The sequence below is a fragment of the Vipera berus genome (genome assembly GCF_964194415.1).
Source record: "Vipera berus genome assembly, chromosome: 2".
Taxonomy (NCBI): Eukaryota; Metazoa; Chordata; class Lepidosauria; order Squamata; family Viperidae; genus Vipera; species Vipera berus.
The window spans coordinates 152,657,942-152,685,320 of NC_138203.1; the positions used below are offsets into that span (position 1 = coordinate 152,657,942).

At 39.2% G+C, this 27,379-nt stretch overlaps 1 protein-coding gene across 7 annotated transcripts in view; it reads left to right on the plus strand.

Moving 5' to 3' along the window:
- The first annotated feature begins 233 nt into the window (after positions 1-233).
- RNF41 (ring finger protein 41) overlaps positions 234-27,379 on the plus strand; it is a 36,375-nt gene continuing 9,229 nt past the window's right edge. For 3 of the 7 annotated variants that reach the window (XM_081321864.1, XM_081321858.1, XM_081321863.1), the window contains exons 1-3: positions 12,205-12,633; positions 13,816-13,957; positions 20,956-21,068. Coding sequence is in view for 6 of the 7 variants with exons in the window: in XM_081321858.1 (XP_081177984.1) it covers positions 20,979-21,068 (90 nt within the window). In the remaining variant the exon portion in view is untranslated. Of the gene's footprint in view, positions 305-10,631; positions 10,843-12,204; positions 12,634-13,815; positions 13,958-17,279; positions 17,402-20,955; positions 21,069-27,379 lie in introns of those variants that run through there. The other 4 variants (XM_081321859.1, XM_081321860.1, XM_081321861.1 and 1 more) reach the window with 4 other exon arrangements.

A 27,379-nucleotide genomic window follows, 5' to 3' on the forward strand; every position in this document is an offset into this window, starting at 1 on the left:
GGCAGCCTCCCCGCTTCGCTTTAGGTTCCTTCTTTGATCTCTTTGTTCGGCTGAAGCGCGAGGAGTTAAGCGAACCCCGCCCGTCTGCCAGCAAAAGAAACCATAAAAATCACCCCCTTTGGGCCGGTGGCTAGAGCGGCCCAAATTCAGCCCTGCCCCCGCATTTCCTGCTTCGCTGCCCGAGGAGGGTGGATTCCCTGCATCCGTATTGAGGTTGGCGTGTTTCCGGTGGCGGTCTGGGAGGAGGGGATGGAGGGGAGAACGGCGGCGCGGGGGCCGGTGGCCAGAGGGGAGCCAAAATGAGGTCCGTGACTGTGGCCGGATGCGAACGGGGAGAAAGGCGCCTGCAGGCCTAGCTGCGGGAGTGGGGAGCGGTAGCGCTGGTGGTTTGCTTTGGGGGGTGCGACGGGGAAGGGGGGCGGCTGCGCGGAGGTGGCTCAGAGGTGGGTCGGTGCTGAGACGCTGGCTTTGGGGAAAGGGCGGCGGATGGGCAGCGTGCACGGACCGTGCCGTTCCCTCCGTTTTGGTAAGAAGGACGGCGGTGGCGGGGAGGCGTTTTGTTCCGAGATCGGGCGACGGAGGGTTGGTCGGTGAGAGAAGGGGCTGCCTGGAAAGCCAGAGTAGCGAGGAGATGGTGGGAATTCCCGTCCAGCCGCAGAATTCCCCGACAGTCGCTTTTTTTTAGCCCGACCTACCTCCTAGGGTTGTTGTTATGGGGCTAGACTAGGAAAGGCACCCTCTCTCGTTTTCGAGCTCCCGGAGAAAAAGTAAGGATATTCGTGGGGTAGAAAACCACACAACCTGTGCACTTTGGTGATGGTCCACCAGCGCTCAGCTATATAAATAGTTATGTGTTAGATTGTTTTTCCGGAAGCTAAAAATTGCCATTCTTCTCCCCCTTCTTTCGTGCACGGGGTGAATCTAAACCTTGGGAGTAAATTCTATTTTGCTGTAGAAAAGAGAAGCACATTTAAAATAAAAAAAATAAGTAAATGAAATAAAACTCTCCAGAACTTATAATCACAGCTCCGTTAGTTGTCCCACATTTTTTTAACTATAACCAGAAAGTCCTGACATACCAGAATAAATGTTGCCCTGCCTCCTGTTACAGTCTAACTGGTCATTTTTATTTATTACCTTTATATGCCACCCAACTCACTGATAAGTCAACTCTGGGCAGCTTACAAACAGTAAAAAGAAAACTATAGAAACAATTAAAATTTAAAAAAATCTATATAAGAAACTAGAACCGACCAGACAGACAGCACAGGGATGAAATCTTCTTACCCCCTCCACCACCTTCAGCAGTGAGCCAAAAGGGTGGGAGTAGTTTGTGCCTCTGGATCACAGTGGAAAAGGCTCTTCTTGACCTCACCTATCAGAATTTCTTAGCAGATGGTGTCTGCAGTGGGTCCCCTTCCACTGGAGCTAGTAGGGCAAGCTAGTTCCATTGGGACGAGATAGTTCCACGAATACTCTGGAGGTGTGCCATTATAGGGCCTTAAATGTACCTTGAATTGAATTAAATGTACCTTGAATTGAACCCAGAAGCAAACTGGTACGAATGCATCTAGTGCAACAGCAGTCTTACATGTGCCACCCTAGGGGCCACCAGAACTGTGTGCGCTGCTGTATTCTGCACAACTATAGCTTCTGAATAATCTTCAAGAGTAGCCTCATGTAGAGCATGTTGCAGCAATCCAACTGAGAGACTATCAGGGCAAGAGTGACTGTGCACAGGACCTCACAATTCCAATAAGGGTGCAACTGGTGTAAACAAGAAGTTGCCCAAAGGCCCTCCTAGCCACCTGCATTTGAGCCTTAATAAGCTAAACAAACAACTTTGTTCTTCGGGTTAATGATACAATTGAAAGATTTTGGAATAGCCGGTGAGTTATTTCCAAGAAAGTGTGGGGCTTAAGAGCTAACATAAAAAACAGTAGGAGCATAATTTACATGGGAAGATTCTTGTAAAATTTACTGGGCAGCATTTTAGAATGTGAAGATTAAAAAAGGCGATCTGGACCTATATCAGAGAGCTCTTTTCAAAAAGGAATAAATATATCTGCATTTTGCTTAATAAAAGTTTACAGTATGTTGGCTTGAAAAGTAGTCTTTATATTAGAGATTGTAGCCTGCATAGAATAATGGTAGCATACTTGAAGTGAAACAGGCTTTGGTTATACTTAGCTTGATTAGCCAAAGTATGCCAATACTTGGTAGTAAGAATTGTTATGCATGTTAGAAGAATGACTAAGGCTGACAGCCTAATCTACTCTGTGTTAATAAAAGGGATGGATGCAAATGAAACGAAAGAATACAGATGGGGTGTTTAGTGATCTATGGATGAAAATGGTGGCTGTTTAGAAAGTTTAGAAAATCTGTTTTGAATATGCATGTGTATTTATATGTGCCTATAGCAAAGGAATAAATAGAAATAAAAAAGCATGATTGATTTTTATTGTTTTTGATGAAAGACTGAGAGGATTAGTGAAGGCTGCAATGATGAAAAGCCCCAAATGTAGGACATCTAGTATTTGAGTCAAGACTGCATCTCCGGAAAAAATGGACGTGAAAGAAACGGGAATGAAAGTATGACTCCTATACGAAAAAGTATTAGAAGATTCATTTTCCAACAGAATAAATGGAAACTGAACATAGAGAAGGAGAATGGGTAAAATAGAAATAATTAAATGTGCCACAGTGTACGGTGTTACTAGAGTCTAGGAACTATGAAAAAGAATGCTTGGGGGGATGAATGTAATATATCTAAGAGAATGATTGTTGCAAAAATAAGGATGAGGGAAAGGTGCAATATAATTGTATATACTAAAAGATATATTTACAAAGAATGTAAATACAAAGAAAAAGGCATAGTGAGAATTCAAAGAGGCAGAGGAAATGCAAAGTGAGTTTGATGGAAATTTTATTTTTTATTTTTTTATTTTAATCCCATTTATATTCCGCCCTTCTCTGAAGACTCAGGGCGGCTTACAATTTAAAGCACAAATCAATGTGCTTAGCAATAGCCTTCATTCTATGTATATGCCTGCTTATTAGGGCTTTCGGCCCCATCTCAAGCGGCATTATTACAAAGTCAGCTTGGTGGAGCCTTGGTGGAGCAGTGGGCTAATGCCTCCTTAAGTAACACCAGCTGCCTGCAATTAGTGCAGGTTCGCGTCCCACCAGGCTCAAGGTTGACTCAGCCTTCCATCCTTCCGAGGTAGGTAAAATGAGGACCCAGATTGTTGGGGGCAATTAAGCTGACTTTGTAATAATGCCGCTTGGGGGGTGTATGAAAGCCCTAATAAGCAGGCATATACATAGAATGAAGGCTACTGCTAAGCTTGTAAGCCGCCCTGAGTCTTCGGAGAAGGGCGGGATATAAATGGAATTAAAATAAAAATAAATAAAAAATTGCCCCCAACAATCTGGGTCCTCATTTTACCTACCTCGGAAGGATGGAAGGCTGAGTCAACCTTGAGCCTGGTGGGATGCGAACCTGCACTAATTGCAGGCAGCTGGTGTTACTTAAGGAGGCATTAGCCCACTGCTCCACCAAGACTCAGTTTAAACAATGCTTTGGAAGAGGTAAATGAACTTCCAGCAGATTGGATGGGAATTTTAAAAAGTGACATTGGAAATGCTGGAAGGAGTATTTTAGATAGTTGTATGGAAATATCAGAGTTAGAGAAATCTCAGAGTAAAAATAAAATGAAGTTTAAATATTAGTGTCCAAAAATGGGTGAAAGAGGAGTAATAAGTGCTATCAGAATATTTAAAAATGGTAGTGCTGCAGGATTAGATAGTACAAACTAGGAAAAGTGTGGATATGTTTTGTTTATGGAATACAGTAGTTGTACAACTTTTACATGTATGAGAAGTATATCTTATTCTTTTGATTGTTAAATGCTGCTGTTGTTTCCCAAAATACAGATAGTTCTTGCTTGTGACTGTAATTGAGCCTGGAATTATTGTTGTAAGTCATGCCGTTCATTAAGTGCCAGCCTGATTTTATGATACATTTTTTTTGTAGTGTTCATTAAGTGAACCCATTGTCCACAATGCGAGTTTTTCTACCAGAAATTGAAAGCAAAGGCTGGTTTCCTGCAAAAACATTAGTAAACCAAAGTCACATAACAGGACATTACAAACAGCGGTAAATGTTGGCTGGTTGTTAAGAGCCCAAAATGCAGGATGAGGGAGCCATCAGAACTTTGAATTTGGGTCATAAGTACCTTTTTTGAGGGAGTCATAACTTCAAACCATTGCTAAGCAACTGGTCATAAGTTGAGGACTATTGGTAGGGAAGGATTTTATTTATTTATTTATTTATTTTATTAGATTTATATACCGCCCTTTCCCGAAGGACTCAGGGCGGTTTACAGGGTATTTAAAAACCAAACCAATACAAAATACAAAAGTTAAAAAACAATTTAAAAAGATTACATTATCCCTAAAAATAAAAACCCCAGTTAAAAATTCTCAGCCTGGGCCGGAGAGCTCAAAGAGCCAGGTCTTTTTTTTTTATTGAAAAGTTTTAAAATACATTTTATCTTTAACAATCCCCTCTCCCCCTCCCCTACCTATCCCTCCCTACCCCTACCCCCCCTTTCCCCCCTACCCCCCCCCCCCCCCCGACTTCCCAGAGCTAAATACAGGGTATAAAAACAAAGAACAATCATAAACATCCATATGCTACCAACAATAAATTCTTAAATCTATCACTCTCTAGCTCATATAAGATAACTACAAACAATACTAATATTTCATATAGGAAAAAAAAAAGAAAATAGAAAGGAAGACTTATTCAAATGCTAAATGAAACTTTTTAGTCCCATATTTCTTCTGGATATATTCAATCCATTTTTTCCACTCCATAATATAGCGTTCTTGCGAATGATCTTTCATATAAGCCGAGATCTTTGCCATTTCTGCCAGGTCAGAAACCTTTAAAGTCCATTCCTCTATAGTCGGCAGTTCCTCCTTCTTCCAATATTGACCTATTAAAAGTCTTGCTGCTGTAATTAAATTCAACATCAACTTAGTGTCCACAACAGTAGCATCTGTAATTATACCCAACAAAAAGAATTGCGGACAAAACTTTATCTTTTGCTTGAAGATCTTCTGCATATTCCACCAAATTTTTATCCAAAAAGCCTTGACCTTTTTACAGGTCCACCATATGTGAAAATATGTTGCATCTTCGCCACCACATCTCCAGCATTTTGGCTGATAATTCGGATACATACTTGCAAGCTTTTTAGGATCTAAATGCCATCTATAAAACATTTTATAAAAGTTCTCTCTTAGGTTTTGAGCTTGTGTAAATTTTACGTTCCTCACCCAGATCTTTTCCCACGTGTCCATTGTAATAACTTCTTGGATGTTCTGGGCCCATTTTATCATACAATCTTTAACAAGTTCTGTTTCTGAGTCAATTTCTATCAATGCAAGATATATCCGTTTGATATGTGCTGGACCCTGATTTCTAATTTGCTTTATCAAATTTTCATCAGTCATTGCAAAACCAGTTTTCTGATCTTCTTTCCACCTGGCCCGTAACTGAGTATATTGAAACCAGGTTTGAACAATCTTCTCATCTCGCAAGAGATTATACGATTTTAAACACCATACACTTCTTTCCAAGCTTAAAATCTCCTTATACGTGGTCACGTCATGTTTGAAACCAACATTTATGTTTTCTATTGCGTGTTTTGGAATTGCCCACAATGGCATCTTACAGTCTAACTTGTGTCTATACTTCTTCCAAACTCTCAACAATGCCTGTCTTAAAATATGCACTTTAAACACATTATCTACCTTCTTATCATACAACAAATATGCATGCCAGCCAAATAACAAGTCGTGGCCCTCAAGATTTAATAATCTCTCTTGTGTCAAATTAATCCAATCACTTATCCCTGCTAACGCAGCAGCTTCATAGTATAATTTAAGATTGGGCATTTTAAGACCACCTCTTTCACGAGTATCCTGCAGAATCTTAAGTTTAACTCGTGGCCTTTTCCCTGCCCAAACAAATTTATTGATACCCCGTTGCCATTCTTCCAAATTAGAATCTTTCTTAAGAACCGGTATCATTTGAAATAAGAATAAAAATTTAGGCAGGACATTCATTTTCACTGCTGCGATTCTTCCCAACAAAGACAATTGCAATTTTTCCCAACTCTCCATTTCTTTTTGAATTTTTCCCCATAGTTTTTCATAATTATTTTTATATAACTTTGTATTAGAGGGTGACAAAAACACCCCCAAATATTTGACCCTTTTAGCAATCTCAAATCCAGTTAATCCTTCTAAAAGAGCCTTTTGCGATACTGTCATATTTTTGGCCAGAATTTTAGTTTTTTGTACATTAACTTTAAATCCAGAAACCCTCCCATATTGCATTATTATCTCCATCAGGTCCACAACAGAGTTTTCTGGCTGGGTCACTGTAACAACCAGATCGTCTGCAAACGCCCTCAGTCTATAATCCTGATCTCTAATTTGTATACCCTTAATTCTTTCCGAACTCCGTATTTTTACTAGTAATATCTCCAATGTTAACACAAATAGTAAAGGCGATAACGGACACCCTTGCCTTGTGCCCTTCTCAATATTACATGCTTCAGTCAAACTATTGTTAACTATTACTCGGGCAGTTTGTTTTTGATATAATGCCCTAATTGGTTGCAAAAATTTATCCCCAAAATTCATTTTATCTAAAACTTTCATCAAAAATTGCCAATTCAATTGATCAAAAGCTTTTTCAGCATCTAAGAAAATTAGCGCCGCAGAGATCTGGTTGTTCCTTTCCAAAAACTCTAACACATCAACTATATGCCTCACATTATTTTTCATTTGCCTACCACTAATAAACCCAGTTTGATCCCCATGAATCACCTGTTGCAGAACCCTCATCAATCTGTTAGCCAACACCTTAGCAAATATCTTATAATCTGTATTTAAAAGTGATATCGGTCTATAGTTTTTAACGTGAGTAGCATCTTGATCTTCCTTCGGAATCAAAGAGATAAAAGCAGTTCTCCAAGACGGAGGCACCTTTCCCCCTCTCTGAATTGTCTGGAACAATTCCTTTAACGGCTTTATCAGCTCCATTTGTAAATTTTTGTAGTAAACCGCAGTCAAAACCATCCGTACCTGGCGCTTTATCCAACTTCAATTCCTTAATTGCTATGAGAATTTCTTCTTCTGTTATCAACTGGTTAATCTCCTCTTTTTGTGCTTGCGTAAGAACCGGGATGCTAGCATTCTCCAAGTATACATCAATGTCTTTTTCATTAATCTTCTCCTTAGCATATAATTTAGAATAAAAATCCACAAAGGCTTCCTTAATAAGATCCTGTTGAAACACAACCTTTCCCTTATGTTCAATTTTATCTATATTAGAAGCCCTTTGCTTTTTCCTTAGTCTATAAGCTAACCATCTACCTGACTTATTAGCATTGCAAAAAGTATTATGCCTAGCAAACCGCAAGTTGGTTGCCACTTGATCAGCCATCAATTTATCAAATTGTCCTCTTAATAGCTTAATAACCTCCTTAGTCTTCACATCCGATGGGTTCAAAATTAAGACCTTTTCTTTTTCCCTAATTTCATTCTCCAATTCTTTCCTTCTGGCTTCCAAAGTACGTCTGTATTTATTATTCGTATATATCAACACCCCTCTCATGTAGGCCTTGCTAGCATCCCAAACCATGTCCATAGAAGTATCCTTATTCATATTAATTTCAAAAAAATCCTTCATCCGCTGTTTACATTCTTCCACATTTCTCTGATTTCTAAACAAATTCTCATTTACGCGCCACGAGCGCCTATCCCTATTGTCCTTATTGATCTCTAACCAAACTGGACTATGGTCCGAAATAGTTCTTGCACAAATCTTTACCTTCTTAATCCTAGAAAAAAAATCATTAGTCAGCAAAATAAAATCAATCCTAGAAAAAGATTGATGTCTGTCAGAAAAAAAAGTATAATCCTTTTCATGTAGGTGTATGTCACGCCAAATATCTCGCAATTCCAAGTCATCCTTCATTTCAAAAAAAGATTTAGGCAATCTGGCATGACTCGGAGCACGCTTAAAAGAACCAGCCTTGTCCATCTGTACATCCAAAACTCCATTCCAATCCCCCATAAAAATAAACGATTTGTAATCCAATTGAGTAAGCTTTGTATGAAGTGAATCAAAAAAATCAGCTTGTTGTTGATTAGGAGCATACAGTCCAACTAAGAGCGTTTTTTTACCTTCTAACAACAAATCTATCATAACATATCTTCCTTGCTTATCTGCTTCAATTAATTCCGCTGTTAGAGTACTTTTAACGTAGACAACCACTCCATTTTTCTTATTCATCGCAGAAGCTACAAATTGCGTGCCCAACCTTGAGTTCGATAAATACTTTTGGTCCATAACCCTAATATGCGTTTCTTGCAAACATATAACATCAATCTTAAATTGTTTTAAATATTGAAAAACTTTCTTTCTCTTCTGTGGTGAGTTTAATCCATTAACATTCCAGGTTAGAAACTTAGTCACCATGCGTGGCATCCCGAAGCTTTTGGAGCACATCTTTAATAGCCCCTATATTTTCTTTGGGCCGCGCTCCTCCCACAGCTTCGCTATAAGTACGCTTTGAGAGCTCCATAAACCTCTGCTGGTCTTGCTCTTGTACTTGTCTTGCTCGTTTTACAGCGGCACGCGTCAACCTCTGCTCTCCAGCAGCAGCCGATGAAGCTGTTAGATCCCCTCCAGCACCATTCTCCTCTGTCTGTCCATCTTCAGCCTCTTGAGGTTTTCCCTCTCCAGATCCCTTTGCAGCTTCCAGGAGTGATAGAGGGGTTGCTTTTAAGACATTATTGTAGAAATCACGCGCCTGAGTCACAGTAACCAGACGGTATCTTTTACCTTCGTGCATCACCACCAATCCAACTGGAATCTCCCATCTAAACTTAATATCACGTTGCTTAAGTTCCTGTACGAGAAATGCAAAATCCTTCCTTCTCCTTAAAATCTTTGGAGGAATTTCTTTTAGAACCAGAACTTCTTGCTCAGCAACCACAACTTTAGTATCATAAGCAGCTTGAATAACTTCATCTCTAGTTGCTCTCTTTGTAAAATAGACCACCACATCTCTAGGTAACTTCCTCTGCCTTGCAATCCATGAATTTACACGAAAAAATTTATCCATGCATCCCTCTATTTCAGATGCTGGCTGGCCCAATACTGCTTCCAAAGCCTCAGAAATCAGCTGCTTTAGGTCTTCTTTAGGATTCTCTTTTAAACCCCTGATTCTAATAGCATACTGCATCTGATGATACTGAACAAGGCTCAATTCTCCGTCCATTTTATCCCTTAAATTTTCATTCTCCAGTACCTTTACTTCCAATATAGTGTTCTTTTGACTAAGATCCTCCATTTTTTCTTCCAAACATTGCACACATTCAGCCACGCTTTCCACTGTAGACAAGATGTCTACCCTCATTGCACTAAACTTCTCGTTAAACTTCTCTTCCATCCTCTCCTCCAATTTCTCCAATTTCTCCTCCAACTTTGCCATCTTATCATCCAGCATTTCTGACATTACCTGGGATTGCTTTGCAAAGGCATCTTGTAAGTCCTTAAGCGTCAATGCCACAGGAGGTGCAGGAGGAAGCAAAGCTTGCAACGATGTCTGTTGCACCGGGGAAGTTCCCGCACTCCGAAGAACTTTAGAGGAAGATTTAGCCGCCATCTTTCCTCACTTTCACTTGTTGCGCACTTTCACTTTAAGTTTATAAAGTCCATTAAGCTAGAGAGTAAGAATAAAAATCCTCTTCACCTTGACCTCCTGTACCGCTCTGCCTGCTCCTTTTACTCCAAAGTCTTTCCTTCTGGCAGGGGTGGTCGCAAACGCCTGGCTCTGCTCCAAAAATCCCGGAGCAGAGACGCTAAGCAGCTGGGAGCAACCCAGGCTACGGGGGAGTTCAATCCTTCAGCCGCCCAAGCTTTCAGCTCAGGCGGCCCCGGAGAACTCAACCCCTACCTGGGGCCTCACCCCCTCCTCTTCTCCCGAGGAGGGGGCTTCAAATCCACCTAAACAGCTGATCGGCGCTGTTTTAGGTGGAAAAAACTCAGCTGTGAAGCGGATAGCCCGAAACGGCTAACTTCGGCGCCGCGCCGCCACCGGAAGTCAAAGAGCCAGGTCTTCAGGTCCCGGCGGAATGAACGAAGGTCGGGGGCAGTCCTAAGCTCCACAGGCAGCTGGTTCCAGAGGGCAGGCGCACCCACAGAGAAGGCCCTCCCCCTGGGTGTTATCCGCCGGCAATCTTTTACCGGCGTCACCCTGAGAAGACCCTCCCTGTGTGAGCGCACTGGACGATGGGAACTTGATGCCAGCAGCAGGTGTTCCCTCAAATATCCCGGACCCAAGCCATTAAGGGCTTTATAGGTCATCACCAACACCTTGAATCTCACCCGGAGGGCAACCGGAAGCCAATGCAGCTCGCGGAGTAGAGGTGTTACATGGGAGTATCGGGAAACCCCCATCACAACTCGCGCGGCCGCATTCTGCACCAGCTGAAGCCTCCGAGTGGTCCTCAAGGGCAGCCCCATGTAGAGAGCGTTGCAGTAGTCTAAACGGGAGGTCACGAGCGCATGAGTAACTGTGCAGGGCATCTCGGTCCAGGTGGGGTCGCAACTGGCGCACCAGGCGAACCTGGATAAAAAGAAGAGCCGCAAAAACTGCAAGAGAATTACTTTAGCAAGTGAACCTGGGAAGGTGTTTGAAACTGATAATGAGCAAAATTTGGAGAGTGCAGTGTGACTATCCTAAGCAAGAGGTATGTATGTGGATCAGATGTTGCATGGACTTTATAAGATCCCCCCAAAAGAGAGTACTTTTAAAAAAAAAGGAATTAATATGAGATAGCATATGAAACTTGTAGAAATGAGTGATTTGAGAATAGAAAGATACCAAGAAATATAGTGAATGATGCTGGTGTAATTAGTTTTAATTATATTTTCTTTTTGTTATGTCAGATTTTCTTATTATTTCTCTCTGAATAGTGTTGCTCATATATAACTGTACAATTCTGTAGTTTTCAGTTTAAATGCTGCTTTTTATTTTCTAACCGAGTGACCTCCAAAGAGATTAGAGTATTTAGTAAAAGAATGAAGCAACCTACATAGAATAAAATCATTACTAATGAGAGAGATTAGCAGTGTTTTGGGGGGAAAGATAGACTTGATTGAAATGTTTTTGCAAACAATCCAACACATTGAAGCCAGTCCCAGCTTAATAATAATCAGATTTGTGTTAAGTTAATCGTGGTGTTTTCTTACTGATGGTACATGGTTGCAGGTTTTTAGGAAGGAAACTGATTAGGTTTGGAAAAATGGAATAGATTGGGAAAAAATGAGAAACAAGCTTCCATCTATGTCCAAACGCTTTCAGAGAGGATCATCCTTAAATGATACTGCTTTCGAGATCCAGATGACCTAGGAAATTAGAGCCAAGATGAACTACCAACAAAAAACTTTTAAAGTTTGAAAGTTTAAAAACTTTTTCATAAATATGTGTCAATTCAAGATCCGGATTTGAATGAGCACTATTTTTTTAAAAAACAACAACAACAACCCAGTATTATACTGATTTGATCGTTGGATTGTGTAGGCTTGGGAGAGGTATAGTAACAAATTTATGAGAGAAAAAGTATTAGGGCTGTTCAATTGTTAAGATGGTTTTGTAATGAACTTTGATGATATCGAGGGAATTATAGTCAAGTGAAAAAGAGCAAGTTTAATTAAAGGCTGAAAATCAAGAGAGAAATTGAAGCCTATCTTTTGTGGGATTAATTCAATAGCCAGCTTGGAAGAATCCAAATAAATTATGTTATGGGGATTGCATATTCTTGGGAGGTGTTTCTGTTTCCCTTCCATTCTAAGGTTCTGGAGGTTAAATTTCTATTGAATAACAGTGTGCAGTGGGGGCAGTTTGGAAAATTAGCTTAAGGAGCAGCTGAAGAAATAATGCTTGGACACGACTGGTGAACTGAAACAGTGCAGTGGCAAAAAAAAGTATTTAAGAGCCTTTTTGATGAAACAACATCTGAGGAAGAATCTTGTACAATAACAACAAATCCTTGCTTAAGATGGGTAACCACTCTGGTAAAGTGTAGCAGATAACCTGGAGAACATTTGCTTTAAAATTTCATACTTCAGTTTAGGAGCATATGTTAACAGAGAACAAATCTTGTTTATTTAAAGCAGGTGGTTTCTCCTTTTGTTCAATTGTGCAGTTTACAAGCAAGGGAATGTGTTTTAGACCCAGGCTATTTTCCAAACCAAAGAAACAAGATCCTATTTCATGTAATAATGTTCTGGTTGCATATCATTCTCTTGGCTTGATCAGAACTATTATGATCACATATAATAAACAGGGATTGTGACACAACTTTGATAAAAATCTGGAAGTAAGAAGTAGCCTGATATCTATGCCGAACATCTCTGTTCTAAAAAATTAAACTATTTTTTGGTACTGTCTTCAAAATGATAGGCTGACTGATCTAATTCCTGCCTGTGACTGTGGTGATGCAAGTCTCTGCTTGCAGCGTCTTACAATGTGAAAACAGGTGAAGAACAGTTGTTTAACTCTCATCTCTTAAAGCCCTTTCTTGTTTCTTTGCCGCTCCTTTGTACAGTATTGTGTACATTTGTATTTGCACATTTGCTCATAATAGAATCTGTAGGCTCCTTTATATGTTGTATGATGCATCTGATCTTAGGTGTTCTCAGGACAGTGTGACACTAGATTTCTAGGGAAAAATTGTAAGGGATTTTCTTATGCCAGCGTCTGTACTTAGTCTGAACCTTCTGTGTAACTGGACCCAAGAATGGCATTGTGGGTTTGACCTAAAAAATAAAAGCTCTTATGTGTGATTTCAATTTTTGGTAAAAATGGTAGATGACTATTTAAATCAAATGGGTAAAATATCTGTTGATATGAAATGAGGCATTATTAGTATTTGAAGCAGAACACTGTGAGTTGAAAACTCATGTAGTGAATATTGAACACTGTTTTGATCATCTTTAATCTTTTTGCTATTTGCTATTTTATTTATTTATTATTATTTTAATTCCATTTATATCCCGCCCTTCTCCGAAGACTCAGGGCGGCTTACAAGCTTAGCAGTAGCCTTCATTCTATGTATATGCCTGCTTATTAGGGCTTTCACACACACCCCAAGCAGCATTATTACAAAGTCAGCTTAATTGCCCCCAACAATCTGGGTCCTCATTTTACCTACCTCGGAAGGATGGAAGGCTGAGTCAACCTTGAGCCTGGTGGGATGCGAACCTGCACTAATTGCAGGCAGCTGGTGTTACTTAAGGAGGCATTAGCCCACTGCTCCACCAAGGCTTTATTGCCACTAAAAAAGCACCAAGTATTATTTTTATGCTATGTTCTGAGCAAATCTAAACACGAAGCATCTTCTCACTGTAAACTACTTAGAATTGGGAGAATTAAGTGTCAGAGAAGGCTGAAAACATACGCTGTTGTGAAATTTCAAATGTCAGACATAATATGTTGCAAATAATATGCTTTGCCTGAGGGTGTGGAAATGAGCTGAATATTAATTCTTGCGTTCTGTGTATAGAGCAAATTATGAAAAGAATGTACATAATTTTGTGTGCTGTACTGCTCTGCTGTTGCTAAAAATAGTAGGGCATTCAGACGTCATGCCATACTGGTATAAATTTGTATTTTTAACTTTTTGTTAAGACTGAAATTATTTATCCTCTTATCACCACAGATTCTGGCTGCTAAGATAAATGATGACTTAATCTGAATAAGAAGCAAGAGAAAAATGGGCCATGGTGAAAGTTCAATTCAGAAGAGCAACGCAACATCAGCATTGTCTTGTTGCTATTCAGGAAGAAATTCTGCTACAGAAGGTAAAATAATTGTTTCTTTCAGAAGTCAATGCACTGTTTGCTTTTATAGGTATATCTCATTTTCTGTTGAAGTCCAGTGTTTAACTGAACAGATTCCTTTTTGTATCCTGGAAAAGTGGGTGCTAAGTCTCCGCAGATATCCACGCTTAGCTACTCCTATTTGGGCTCAGATGTTATTCAAGCTTGGATCTAGTTACATAAATTGCCAAAGAATATTATCTCTCTAGCTAGCCTAATATTGAATTTAAAAAATTCCAGAAGAAAGCAAACGACAAACTATTGTCTTTTTATTGGCAAGAAAATTACGTAGATATTATTATGAAGCTGCTAGGAACTGAACTCGCAATAGAAGAGAATTGTACGGTATGTAGCTTAAGGTTGAACTGTGATGTTCTCTGAGCTTGGTTGTTTGCTTGCAGATGTTTCATTACCCAATTAGGTAACATTATCAGTACTGATGAGTGTGGGATTTGCTCCCTATTTATAAATAGCAGCTTGCCCTGCCGGTGGGGGTGTGGTTTTCTCCTTGGTAGTTCCTTGATTAGGGTATTGTCTTCAGCTTGATTGATTGTCTGGTGTTATTCCCTGTTTATCTGGGTATTGGTTGCTGTAGAGCAGGGGTGTCAAACTGCCGGCCCACGGGCCGGAAGCATCATCCCAAACCTGCGCCCACCCTATTGCCGGCAATGGAGAAAAAGCTCTGATACGTTGCGTGACATCATGTAACGTCGTGAGTTTGATATGTCTGCTGTAGAGGATATCTTACGGTTTTCCTTCTTAGCTTTTTATTTCTTCTAAATGATGTGTAAATGTGATTTATTTCAATGTGTTGATCAATTATTATATATTTTTTCTGCTGTTCAGCTCTTAGATCTGACAACCACACAATGAGAAATAGAAATGCTAATTTTGATTAATCATGATTGCTAAATTTAGTTGCCAGATGCTAGAGTGAATTAGAAATTGCTATATTGTCCAGGGTACTTTTGAAGGGCAGTTTTGGTGGACTACGCCAGGCTGAATATATATATAGATTAAAATATGGACATTAATTTTCAAAGTAATTTTATTTATATAGTGATTATTTTATTTGATTAATCATATTTGTAGCTTGCAAATAGTAACGTGAAGTAGTAATAACATACTCTACCTGCAATTATAATATTGCATTATGAATCTAAAGGCAGAATAAGCAATTGGAATTAATGTTGCTTTGTGAAGTATAGAACATTTAAAATATATGATTAAAAGATCCCTGCACTGTATTGAAAGGAGTAGCCTGCAGTTTTAATCCATTTCCATCTTGTTGCTGAGCTGGTTAAAAAGCTTTACCCAGCTGTACTAGCTTTTTGTTAACATCAGCCAATTACAACCACATGATGTAATTTGATATCTGAAAACAGATATCAGATAGTGGATTTGTGTTACTCATAAAACTAGTGAAATAGCTTAAAATTTTGTGGTGTGGGTGGGGGAAGAACATGTTTTTTTCCCTATTTTGAGGCCAAGAAACTGATTTTATGTGAAAGAGTAATTCTGTAAAATTCAATTTTTTAATTTGGTATATGAAGATTGTTGCAGCTGGTCACAAATTAGAATTGGAATGTCAGCTTGGATATTGAGATCTAGAATTGCTTTGCCAATTTGTCTTATTAAAATATCTCTTAGGAATGCATTTCAGTATAAAACCCATCAATATCTTGAAATATAAAGTATTTGAAATCCACCAGCTGTAATTCTCTAATTTGTTTATTTAAATTTATTGGCCACCCAACTCCAGTGGACAGTCTCTAAATTAACATGTCACGTTTTCTTGCTGATCCTCTTTGTGGTTATTTAAATTACTTTGCATTTGCAATATTTGTGGCATATTGTCTATTTTGGTTTTCCTCTAGAGGCATAATAAAGTTACCTAATTACCTAAGTATGGAGAAGTTACTAAGTAACTTTGATTTCTCTACACATTGAACTAAAGATTTGTAAACATTGCTTCAAGATCAGAGTATGTCGTTCTTCTGCAGTGAAGAAGATTTAATGTTTCCCTTAAGTTTAATTTAAAAACAGTGTGAAAATATGTTTTAGGGTTAAAGGCCTTTCATGTATGTTTCCATGTATGTTTCCACTATCTGGCTATTTACACTAAAACAGGGCTTTTCAACCTTTTCACCCATTATACCACTTTTAGGATATGGTAACATCCAAGTACCACCAGTTGCCTAGCAAGATATCACAAACGTGATAACCCAAAAAACAAAAGGAAAAAAGTGATGAAGTACAGGTAGTCCTCAACTTACAACAGTTTGTTTAGTGACTGTTTGAAGTTACAATAGCACTGGAAAAAGTGTCCCCCAAGCCACAGCCGAGCAAGACACTTGCCTGCCTGCCAGCCCGGTAGCGCTCTTCCTCCTGTCCGAGATTTTCATTGTGAGCATTCGTTGAGGATTGGCAGCGGGGGTGGGGTGGGGGTGGGGTGTTTGGTTTTTATTCCCCCTCCCTTGCTGGGTGGTTGCAGCAGGTTTTGGTCACTTCACATGACCCTGGGACACTGTGACCATCATAAATATGAATCAGTTGCCAAGCATCAATGTAAATCACAAGACCCTGGAGATGCTACAACATACCAGCTGATCGGTGCTTCTTCTGGGCTCAGCAGAAGCACTGGGATCAGCACTGAGCTCCAGCTGGAGCCTAGCCCTGATCCTGGCGCTTCCGCTGAGCCCTGACAGCCCTGCAGCTCCAGCCATCTCTTGCTCAGGCTTGTGCGGTGCTACCACCGGTTCAGCTCATTCCCCTCCCCCGCTATCACTTTTCTAGGATGGCCACATACCACCTGCCAGGTGCCAATGTACCACAGGTGGCACCCGTACCACTCGTTGAAAACCCCTGCACTAAAAAGCCTTCAGAACTCTCTTATATCTTACCAAATCACTTTATAAGACCTTTGTCAAGTTTATTTTCTTTTGCATGCAGAATAAGTTGACAGTTATTTATGGTTATTATTAAATTTTGAATAATTTTGGTCCTTGGGTATATCAAATACAGCAATAGAAAAGATGAATCAAAAATTTGAAGAGCCTTCAGTAAAAATGAATGAAACAGAAACAACAAGCCAAGAGACGAGAACAAATTTTGAAAATGTGATATTACTAAATTTAAAAAAGAATGAAGGTTGCTGGAGACTTGAGAACAGCTACAGGGCAACTTAGTGAAGATAGTGAGGGTTGTTGTTGAAATCCTAAATATATTTTTAGAATGGGAGGAATGGCCATCAATGGAAGTGGAAGTGAATAGGCTGTACAGAATTAACACAGAAAAATTAAGAAATGTATTAAGGAATGTACTTGTGCATCTTGACAGGAAGAATACAAGACAACACTAAATAGTGTCAAGTACTGTGTAAAAGAAAATAATATAAAATTGCCTTGCTTGACCAGGAGTAAGACAGTAAGTACTTTTATAAAATACTGGAATCCTTTGTGGACTTTTTGTTGACAATGGACAAGAATAAGTTGATGATTTCTGGATTTGGCAATTGAAAAGGGTAATTGAATATAGTAAGAAGTGAACTAAGTAATGTGAACTTAAAGGGGATAGAGTGATACTAAACTTGTTTGTAACTGCTGTAATAAAGATCGGAAGTTGCGTCTTTAAATATATATTTTTTAAGAAAAAATTGCATTTTTTCTCTTTTATTTCTTTCCTAATTTCATTTCTGTATTGTTTCACGTTTAACTTTTGTTCACTTAAAAATCTCTACTAAAAAGTATATTTAAAAAAAGAATTGTGTTCTAGTATGAAAGAAAGTCCCCTCTTTGAAACATCAGGGCAGTTGCATTTTCTGCAAGATGACAGATATTCCTTTCTTAACAATGGTAATTTGGACTGGATTTTCCATCGTTAAACAATGCAGATGTAAAATGAGATATTATGACTGCATCGTTTAGTAACAGCAATTCCAGAAGTCTCTGGTTACCGTCATTAAGCAAGGACCTCATTGCAATTTCCTTCTGGCTTCCAACAAGCAAAGTCAGTGGGGATGCTGGCAGGAAGTTGCAAATCCTGGGTGGCTTGCAAGCAGGCTAGTAGATAGGTAAGTGGCTGCTGTAGCACAAGCAGGGCTGGGCAGGAGTGTAGGAGGACATGCCGGTGGGTGGCAGGGCACAAGCACAGCCTGGCAGTTCTAATAGTTAATATAGGGACATTTTTAAATTGAGATTTGGTCTTGATATAGGCTTGCAGTTCAGTAAAAAAATCCGTGTCCTTTTCCTTTCAAATATGATTCATCTAGATGTTCTTTGCAAAACTTGCGAGTAGTGAATAATTTGAATGGCTGCTGTCCTCTGTTCAAAGAGATTGTTCTAGACAGAATAGACTGACTGTGATTTGTATATTCTAGAGCTCAGTGGTCTTGCTGATTGTACATGTCTTTTTCTCTATTGCCCATCCAAACTGACCATCCGGGCTGATTTTTTTTCAACATTGACTTTTTGTTGTATAAAGTAATGTGTGAAAAGTGTCCCAAATAGTGATGAGTAACATTTTGATCCAAGAGGAAGGTAGGAAGGATTTAACATGACGTTCACACAAACAGAAAAGAAGACTGGAAAAGGAAAAATTATTATGCAATATCTGTCTTCCCAGACTTGACAATATGTGGGGTTGCCTGTGTCACCTGAAAGGAATCCTGGAAATTGCTCTTCCCCCACAAACATGTATATATGTATTTACTAGAAGCCACATTTCTCAAAAGGACAGGGCCAGAATAATAGCAGATTAAAAATAGTTTTATATATATATATATCAGAACACACTTGGTCCCCCCCCAATCAGAACACACTTGGTCCCCCACCCAATCAGAGCACACCTCCACAGAACACACCCCCTCTGGCAGTTTAAAAAAGAGGAACAAACAGCCACATGCTTCTCCCAGAAGTAGGAAGCTAAAGCCACCAGCCTGATGATGACGGATGGGATTCCGTCGAAACGTTGCGCCTACACCTTTAGTTCTACGCGGGGAAAAACCCGAAAAACCAAGGATCCATATATATATATATATATATATATATATATATATATATATATATATATATATATACACACATATACATACACACACACACACACACACACACACACACACACATATATATATATATATATATATATATATATATATATATATATATATATATATATATATATATATATATATATACACACACACACATATATATATATACATATATATACATATACATATATATACATATATATATTGTTCCGCTATTGAGTTTTGCTACTTTGTGATCTCATGGCTCTCATTTCTGCAGGATTGTCTGTCAGTGTTGCTGAAGTGAAAAGTACCCCTTTTATAAACTGAATTGATCCTGTGTCTGCAGATACTAACAATTTTCCTACATACACTAATCATGCGCATGCAAATAAATGCACGTTCTCCTAGCAGACATAGAAAAAAGAAGGGAAAAAGGCAGAATGGAGAACACTGGGAAAAGAAGGAAAGAGAACGGGGAGGAGGACGGGAAGAGGTGACTGAGCAGAGAAAGATAAATCCTGCTGAGATGTTAGGAAAAAAAGGATTAAATGAATCATCCCCAAGCTATCCAAAAATGTCCCAACTACTAATAAAAAATGTCTGCAGATAGTTGCACCAAGTCAGTCGTAAGAGAATAAGCAAAGTCTGCTTTTAGTGTACTCTCGAGAACTCTTCTGAATAGCATTCAGGAGAAAGATTTATACTGTGTGTACACTTGAGGAGCAGTGTCCCCCGAGCAAAGATGTATATTTCACTCTGACATTAGAAGTGGCTTGATTTAATTCTTTTTTTCAGCAAGGTGATAGCAAGAAATACCTTGATCCACCATTAAACGTTTAGTTTCAGATTTCCAGAACGCCTCCCCCTTCAGTATTTACACTGTCATTTGCTCTAAAGCTAGGGACCGGATACCTATGCATTCTGGTTCCTGCAGAAATAGAAGAATGTGGAACATAGGGTAGTCCTCAACTTACGATCACAATTGAACCCAAAATTTCCATTGCTAAGCAAGACAGTTGTTAAGTGAGCTTTGCCCCACTTTATGACCTTCCTTGCCACAGTTGTTAAGTGAATCACTGCAGTTGTTAGGCTAGTAACATGGTTGTTAAGTGAATCTGGCTTCCCTATTGACTTTGTTCGTCAGAAGGTTACAAAAGGTGATTGCATGACCTCAGGCCATCCATAAATACATGCCGGTTGCCAAGTGTCTGAATTTTGATCATGTGGCCATAACGATGCTACAGTGGTCATAAGTGAAAAATGCTCATAAGTCAGTTTTTTTTTCTTCCAGTGCGATTGTAACTTTGAACGGTCACTAAATAAATGTAATTTAAGGACTATTGTATATATAAAAATGCAAGCGAAGAAGTGAATAATAACATAGTGTGAAGTATCTAATCTGGTAGTAATAGCCTAGTGGAAAATTAATCCTAGAGAAATGGGGCTGAGTCAAGTTGTTCTTTCGCTGTTGTGCCACATCCTCTTCCTTAGAGCAGTGTTTTTCAACCTTTTTTGGGCAAAGGCACACTTGTTTCATGAAAAAAATCACGAGGCACTCCACCATTAGAAAATGTTAAAAAATTTAACTCTGTGCCTATATTGACTATATATAAAGTAATTCTCTTGAATAGGAATCAAATAAACACAAAGAAAGTATTTTATAATTACTTTTCAATTTTTCCCACGGCACACCAGGCAACATCTCGCGGCACACTAGTGTGCCGCGGAACAGTGGTTGAAAAACACTGCCTTAGAGGCTTAGAGCTTCTCTTTTGAATCTGTGGCTTAGCACACAGCCATGTCAGGTTAGTAGGCAGGCAACCTGGTTAGACAAAGGATTTCTGACTGCTTCCACCCAGATAACATATTGAAATACATGATTAGAGCTTCTTATCATGAAAATTCAAATACATAATTTTTCTTCCTCCTGCTTTTTCCCCCCTAGTGTTTTGGCATCGGTGATGAGAAATGGGGTATGATGTAGCACGTTTTCAAGGGGATGTTGATGAAGATCTTATTTGCCCCATCTGTAGTGGGGTTTTGGAGGAGCCAGTGCAGGTAGGTGGTAAAGACTTAACTAAATTAATATGTATTTTGCATACAGGTTTTATGCAGCAATTATTTCTTACTCATATAGAGGAACATAGCACAGTCTGGTGATTAAGGTGTTGCGCCAGTAATGGGGAGACCCATGTTGTAGTCCCCTCTTAGCCATTGAAACACACTGTGGAACTTTGAGCTAGTTACTCTCTCTGCCCAATCTATTCCCACAAGCTGTTGGTTTTAGGGGGAATAGGAGGTGGGTGCACTTGTATGCTGCTTGAGCTTCCAGATGAAAGGTAGAATATGAATGTAATAATAAATGTAGTTAAATTATTAAATTATTACTCTTAAATTATTATCTTCTATTTCGGTTCAACTGCTTCAGCTAAATGTCCAGGTTTAAACCTTTTGTTCAGAAATTATTATTATTATTTTTTTAAATTACAGCACAATATGCTAATTATTGTTAAGCTTATTTAGTTTATCAGCAGTAGTTTTCCAAAGCAAAACATAAAACTAAGTTAATATAAGGGAGAGAGAAAATACTTACCTACTCTTGAAAAGTTTTGATATAAGTTCATAAGTGTATATGTAAAGTATATAAGAAATTAAAGCTGTGGATAATATACAAAAATAAGTCATAATTAAGTAATCCTCTGTATAAGCTTTAGTTTAGTCATACAATGCTGTAATAACAATTTTCAACCTATAGCAAGAGTCAATAGTGATTCAAAAGCATACACACACAAAAAAAGCTAACAAAACTTTCTGAGTCAAGAAGATGTTAAGAATTTATCACAATGTTGCAAAGTAACAGTTAATCTTATAGGTGTTTCTGTTTACCACTGCCTTCATAAAAATACATATTCTAAGTTGAGGTATGACTATCCATACAGAAAAGCAGTACAGTATTTGCTGTTTCGGAAAGCTTGCCTTAACTGTTTTTCTCGTTAATTTGCCTTTACAATGAGAAAGTTATATTTAGTTTGCTGAGAAGAGAATAACAGATGCAAACAATGGGGTGTATGTGTTATGCTTAAGATACATGTCTTAAATTTAGTATCGCTTTCCTTTTGGGCAAATTTGAATAAAACTGTCTTTGTGTATGTACATTTGTTTTTGATCTCTGCAAGAGGCAACTTTCCTTCCTGTCAAGTTTCAAGTTTCAAGTTTTATTTAATTTGTATACCGCCCTTCTCCTTGGTAGGGACTCAGGGCGGTTCACAGGGCATATATAAAAAAGACAATACAAAAATTAAAAAAAAGATTAAACCCATGCCCAGTTAAAAACAGTAATACAAATCTAAAACGACAAATTAAAACCCATAATCCCCCGTCAGGCCAGACCAGCCATTTCAAATAGGTGGGTCTTCAGGCCACGACGGAAAGTTCGGAGGTCTGATGCCGTCCGGAGCTCCACCGGCAGTTGGTTCCATAATACCGGAGCGCCCACAGAGAAGGCCCTCCCCCTGGGGGCCACCAGTCGGCATTCCTTGACTGGCGGCACCCTGAGGAGGCCCTCTCTGTGGGAACGCACAGGGCGGAGGGGAGTTGATGCATTGAGTCAAGTGCATTGTATTATATTTAGAAGTTCAGAAATAAAATAGTTATTCAAAGCAATTTCTAAATCACTCCCATGGAATCTAAAAGCATGGGATTTTGCAAGACTTAATTTCTATGAAATGGTTGATAGTAGTTGATAGGATTAAAGAGCAAGCCATTTTGTATAGAATGACTTTGTAATTTGACTGTAGTTTTTCCACTCTGCACATCCCTTCAGAAAGAATGAGGGAAGTCTCCCAGGTTATTTCTAGAAGAGATGTATTTGCAACATGCAATCACGATAAATGATTTAACCTTAAGTACTGCAGTTAAAGATGCTCAGTTTGTCAGCTGAAAAGGTGACCACTCAGGTTTGAGATTTGAGGACCGTGCAATGGGGTGAACCCCTGTTCCTTGGCCTGTTCCTGCCCACCTAGCAGTTTGAAAGCATGCAAAAGCAAGTAGATTAATAGGTGCCACTTCAGTGGGGAAGGTAATAGTGTTCCGTATGCCTTTGGCATATAGCCACATTGTCCACATGACCTTTGGATAATGCTGGCTCCCTCGGCCAAGAAACGGAGATGAGCACCGTGCCCTAGAGTCAGACATCGCTGGAAAGGAAAAACCTTTACATTTTTTTTTACTATATAGTAGAGATCCCCAACCTTTTGGGCACCAGGGACCGGTTCTGTGGAGAGAGATTTTTCCACGGACCGGAGGGTGCGTGGTTTTGTGTGCTGCCTGCATCTCGCGGATGGGGCTTTGCTCGTTTGTGCAGACCAGTTGCTGGCATGCCACGGCCCGGTACTGGTCCACAGACTGGGGATTGTGTACTCCTGCTGTATAGCATAGTACTGTTTTTTTATCAATAATGTAGTGATTTATTTCTTCCTTTAGGGGGGGATGGGGGCAAGATTTCTTTGAAAATATGGATTTAGTCAAATGGTTTTGAATAGCTTGCTTGCTTTGCAAGTTTAAAAATGGCATTTGTTGGCAGAACTATGACCACATATACAATCATTTGTAAGGCTTAGTGAATGTGAATAAACTTGCCAACTCCTCCTCCCTCACTCTTTCACATAGTACAGCTATAGAAACACTCATATATTGTTTGTTTATAATTAAGCAACTTGTCTAAAAACAGGATGTACAGTACTTCTGGTTATAGCTGCATCTATCTTATTAGCACAATAATTTAAAAGCATGCAGCTGATTTGATAGCTGTGGTGCCCTAGAAAAAGTGTTTGTGGGCATACTTACGCTAACCAAGCTTTGTGGATTACTGCACCGTGTGAATATGACCATTGTGTGGCTCCAGTATTCAACCTTAACATTAATTCAGCCAAAATACAGTGATCTTATAGATACTGTACAGGTAGTCCTGGAATTACGACCACAATTGAGCCCCAAATTTATGTTGCTAAGTGAAATAGTTGTTAAGTGAATTTTGCCCCATTTTATGACCTTCCTTGCCACAGTTAGATGAATCACTGCAGGTGCTAAGTTAGTAACACAATTGTTAAGTGAATCTGGCTCCCCCATTGCTTGTCATAGAAGGTTGCGGAAGAGAATCACGTGACCTCGGGACATTGCAACCGTAATAAATGTGAGTCAGTTGTCAAGTGTCTGAATTTTGATCACATGACCATGGGGATGCTGCAATGGTTGTAAGTGTGAAAAATGGTCATAAGTAACTTTTTTCAATGCCGTAGTAATTTTGAGTGGTCACTAAGTAAACTGTTGTGAGTTGAGGACTACCTGTGCTTGAATAATAGACGTCATTGATATTTATCACTCCATGTTTTAGGAGAGCTAAAATTCCTAGAAGGTGGATTTATTTTTGCACAGGAACTGGCAGGGACTATTCTTTACCCCACTTGTTCTCCTTACATAACTTCTGCATGAGAAAGAATTGGCCAAGAAATATGCTCTTACGTGGCTTTTGGAAGAGCTAGGGCTGAAAACGTTAGTCTCTTGTTTGTGTTGTGTCATAAAATAAAAGCATTCAGCTTATTTTGCTTGCTTTTTTTTTACACCTGGAGAATTACATTGCTAAATTTTGTAGAAGTTATAGCCAAATTTTGAAAGTGGGAGCAGAAGACTGTAGCTCCATAACAATGATCTGGAGGCTACATATAGCCAATGAGCTTCAGGTCACCCATCCCGGTTTTAGAGTGAGGCTAAATAGCAATTATCTACATAGCGTATCTGTCTAAAATTACTTATTTTGGAGGTCTCTTAAGTGGAAGGCAAGCTAAAACAAAATGACTTTTGCAAAGCTGCACCAAGCACCCTTCCCTGCAGAACAGATCTATTTGCATTTTTGCACTGAGCATCCTTAAATGCTCTGGTGACATCTGCAGACATGGGCAGATCTATCTCCAATAGAAGTTGGCTGCAAAGAGGTAGGAGCCAAAATGGTGCTCAGGCACAAAGCCCTCAGGTAGACAGTCTCTTCCATGGGTAAATATGTTAAACTCATAAAGGTAAAGGTAAAGGTTCCCCCGCACATGCGTGCTAGTCGTTTCCGACTCTAGGGGCCAGTGCTCATCTCCGTTTCAAAGCCGAAGAGCCAGCGCTTGTCTGAGGACGTCTCCGTGGTCATCATGACTAGACGCCAAAGGCGCACGGATCGCTGTTACCTTCCCACCGTAGTGGTCCCTATTTTTCTACTTGCATTTTTATGTGCTTTCGAACTGCTAGGTTGGCTGAAGCTGGGACAAGTAACAGGCGCTCACTCTGTTATGCGGCACTCAGGATTCAACCCGCCAAACTGCCGACCTTCTGATCGACAAGCTCAGTGTCCTAACCCACTGAACCACCGCGTCCCTTCTTGTTAAACTCATAGATTATGTTAATATCTTTCAGACTCGCATTTGAGGATATTATTGGTATAAATATTCTGTTTAGTATCAAGGGTGCTCAATGCCCAAAGGTCTCGATTGTGTTTGAGCGTTTTTCATGGAGATTTTATCCTACAATCAAGCAGATTTCTACATGTTGTATCTGTGTAACTGATTGAGCTAGCTTTAACAAACATAGTTCAAAATACAGGGTGAAATATGGTGTAGGAACATAATAAATACTGTAGAAATAAACCTCTATTACATAATTGGTAATTGTTTTACAAATTTGGGGGTTTTAAGCTAGTATCAGTTTTAAAAAGTAATTTTTAAATATTTCAATATATTATGAAACCCAAATATATTGTTGTGGTCCATCGGCTGCCAGCAGAGCTAGTAGCAGAGTCAGATGAGGAGGAAGAGATGGAGGGGGAGCCTGGGTCAACTTTGAAGCCTTTGGAAGGCTCTGATGAGGAAGCAGAATCAGATGCAGAGCCGTAGCCGTCTGTCCGTGCCCAGGCAGAGAGGCAGCTGTCTTCGGGGCTTGAACTGAGTGAGAGGGAGTAACAGATGGGGCCCATCCCAGATGTGCGTATGCACAGAGAGGAGAGCAATGGAAGGCAATAAGCTGGCTCTCAGGGAAAATAAGTAGTAGACATTAGCCAGCCCCTCCCTGGCTGGGAAATAAAATAGTAGGGGTTTGGGAGTGGCCTGTTGTTGCAGACAACCATTTGTTTTCCAGGATACATCGAAGATCAAGTCAGATTCCTTTGCCAAGACCCAGGTTTGTCGGGATGACTTGCTCTGTATTTGAGGTGCCAGCTGAATCTCCCTGTTGGGAACTAATAGACAGTAAATTTGCCTCAGCTGGTGTGAACAGGGACTGTTTCTGCTTCATTAATCATTGAAAGAATTGTTATCTGGAGTTCTTATGTGAACAGAGACGGTTCTTGCCCTGTTTCAGAAGGGGAAAAGACTTTCCTTTGGGGCTACTTTGTTTGGTTTTGTCTGCCCAATGTGAACAAAGATTGTTCCTGCCTGGTTTAATAAAAGGGGTTTGTTTACTCACGAGTAAGCGGTTTCTCATTACTTGCGAAGAACACGTATCTGGCTTGAACTGTATAAGGCCTATTTTCAGATCATCATTAAGGGACAACCTTCCTCTTGAATTTTTATACCCGTTATTCTCATTTTTATAAGAAAGTAGAAATAGTGATTTGCATTGAAGGGCAGGGTACTTCATTCTTGTAGCAGCTAAGAACTCAACTGCCTCTTTAGGATCATTTTCCATGAATGAGTGAAAATATTTTTCTCTTAGATAATTCTTTGGTTATTGCAGTATTATGCAGTCTAACCTATCCTTCAAAATCTGTTCATTCAATACTTGTTAGAAAGTCTTGTGCTATAAAGTTAATGGAAAGAATATAGTGAGTGGTATGAGACAGCTTTGGCTTCTTGGCCTTTTGGCTAAGATCATGCGTGACACAACAAAAGTTTCCATTACCATAAGCATAGAATTGAATATATCAGCATAATTTATGAGCAATGTGGAATTCCTGTCGGGGGTTGTAAGTATATATTAATCTTTGCTTCTGGCTATCATCAGCTTAATGCCATATGAAGCATCTTTTTCCTTAATGTGCAAGATAAATAATTGGTTGCCAAATAAGGAAGTCATAAATGTAAATAGTTTTTAATAACTACATTAATTTTGCTTTGCTGAAATAAAAAAAAATCTGTATCTCATACGGTGAATTAAAAATAATTAAATGGCTGAGGTCCAATCATTGCTAGCTATTATATTTGTGTTCATGAATTATTAATAAATTCTCCATGCAAAGGGGACTTAAATGTAAATATTTTTTTATTTATTTTTTTGTAAAATGTATTGGCCACTCATCTTACCATAAGGTAACTCTGGACGACTTATAATCTTAAAAA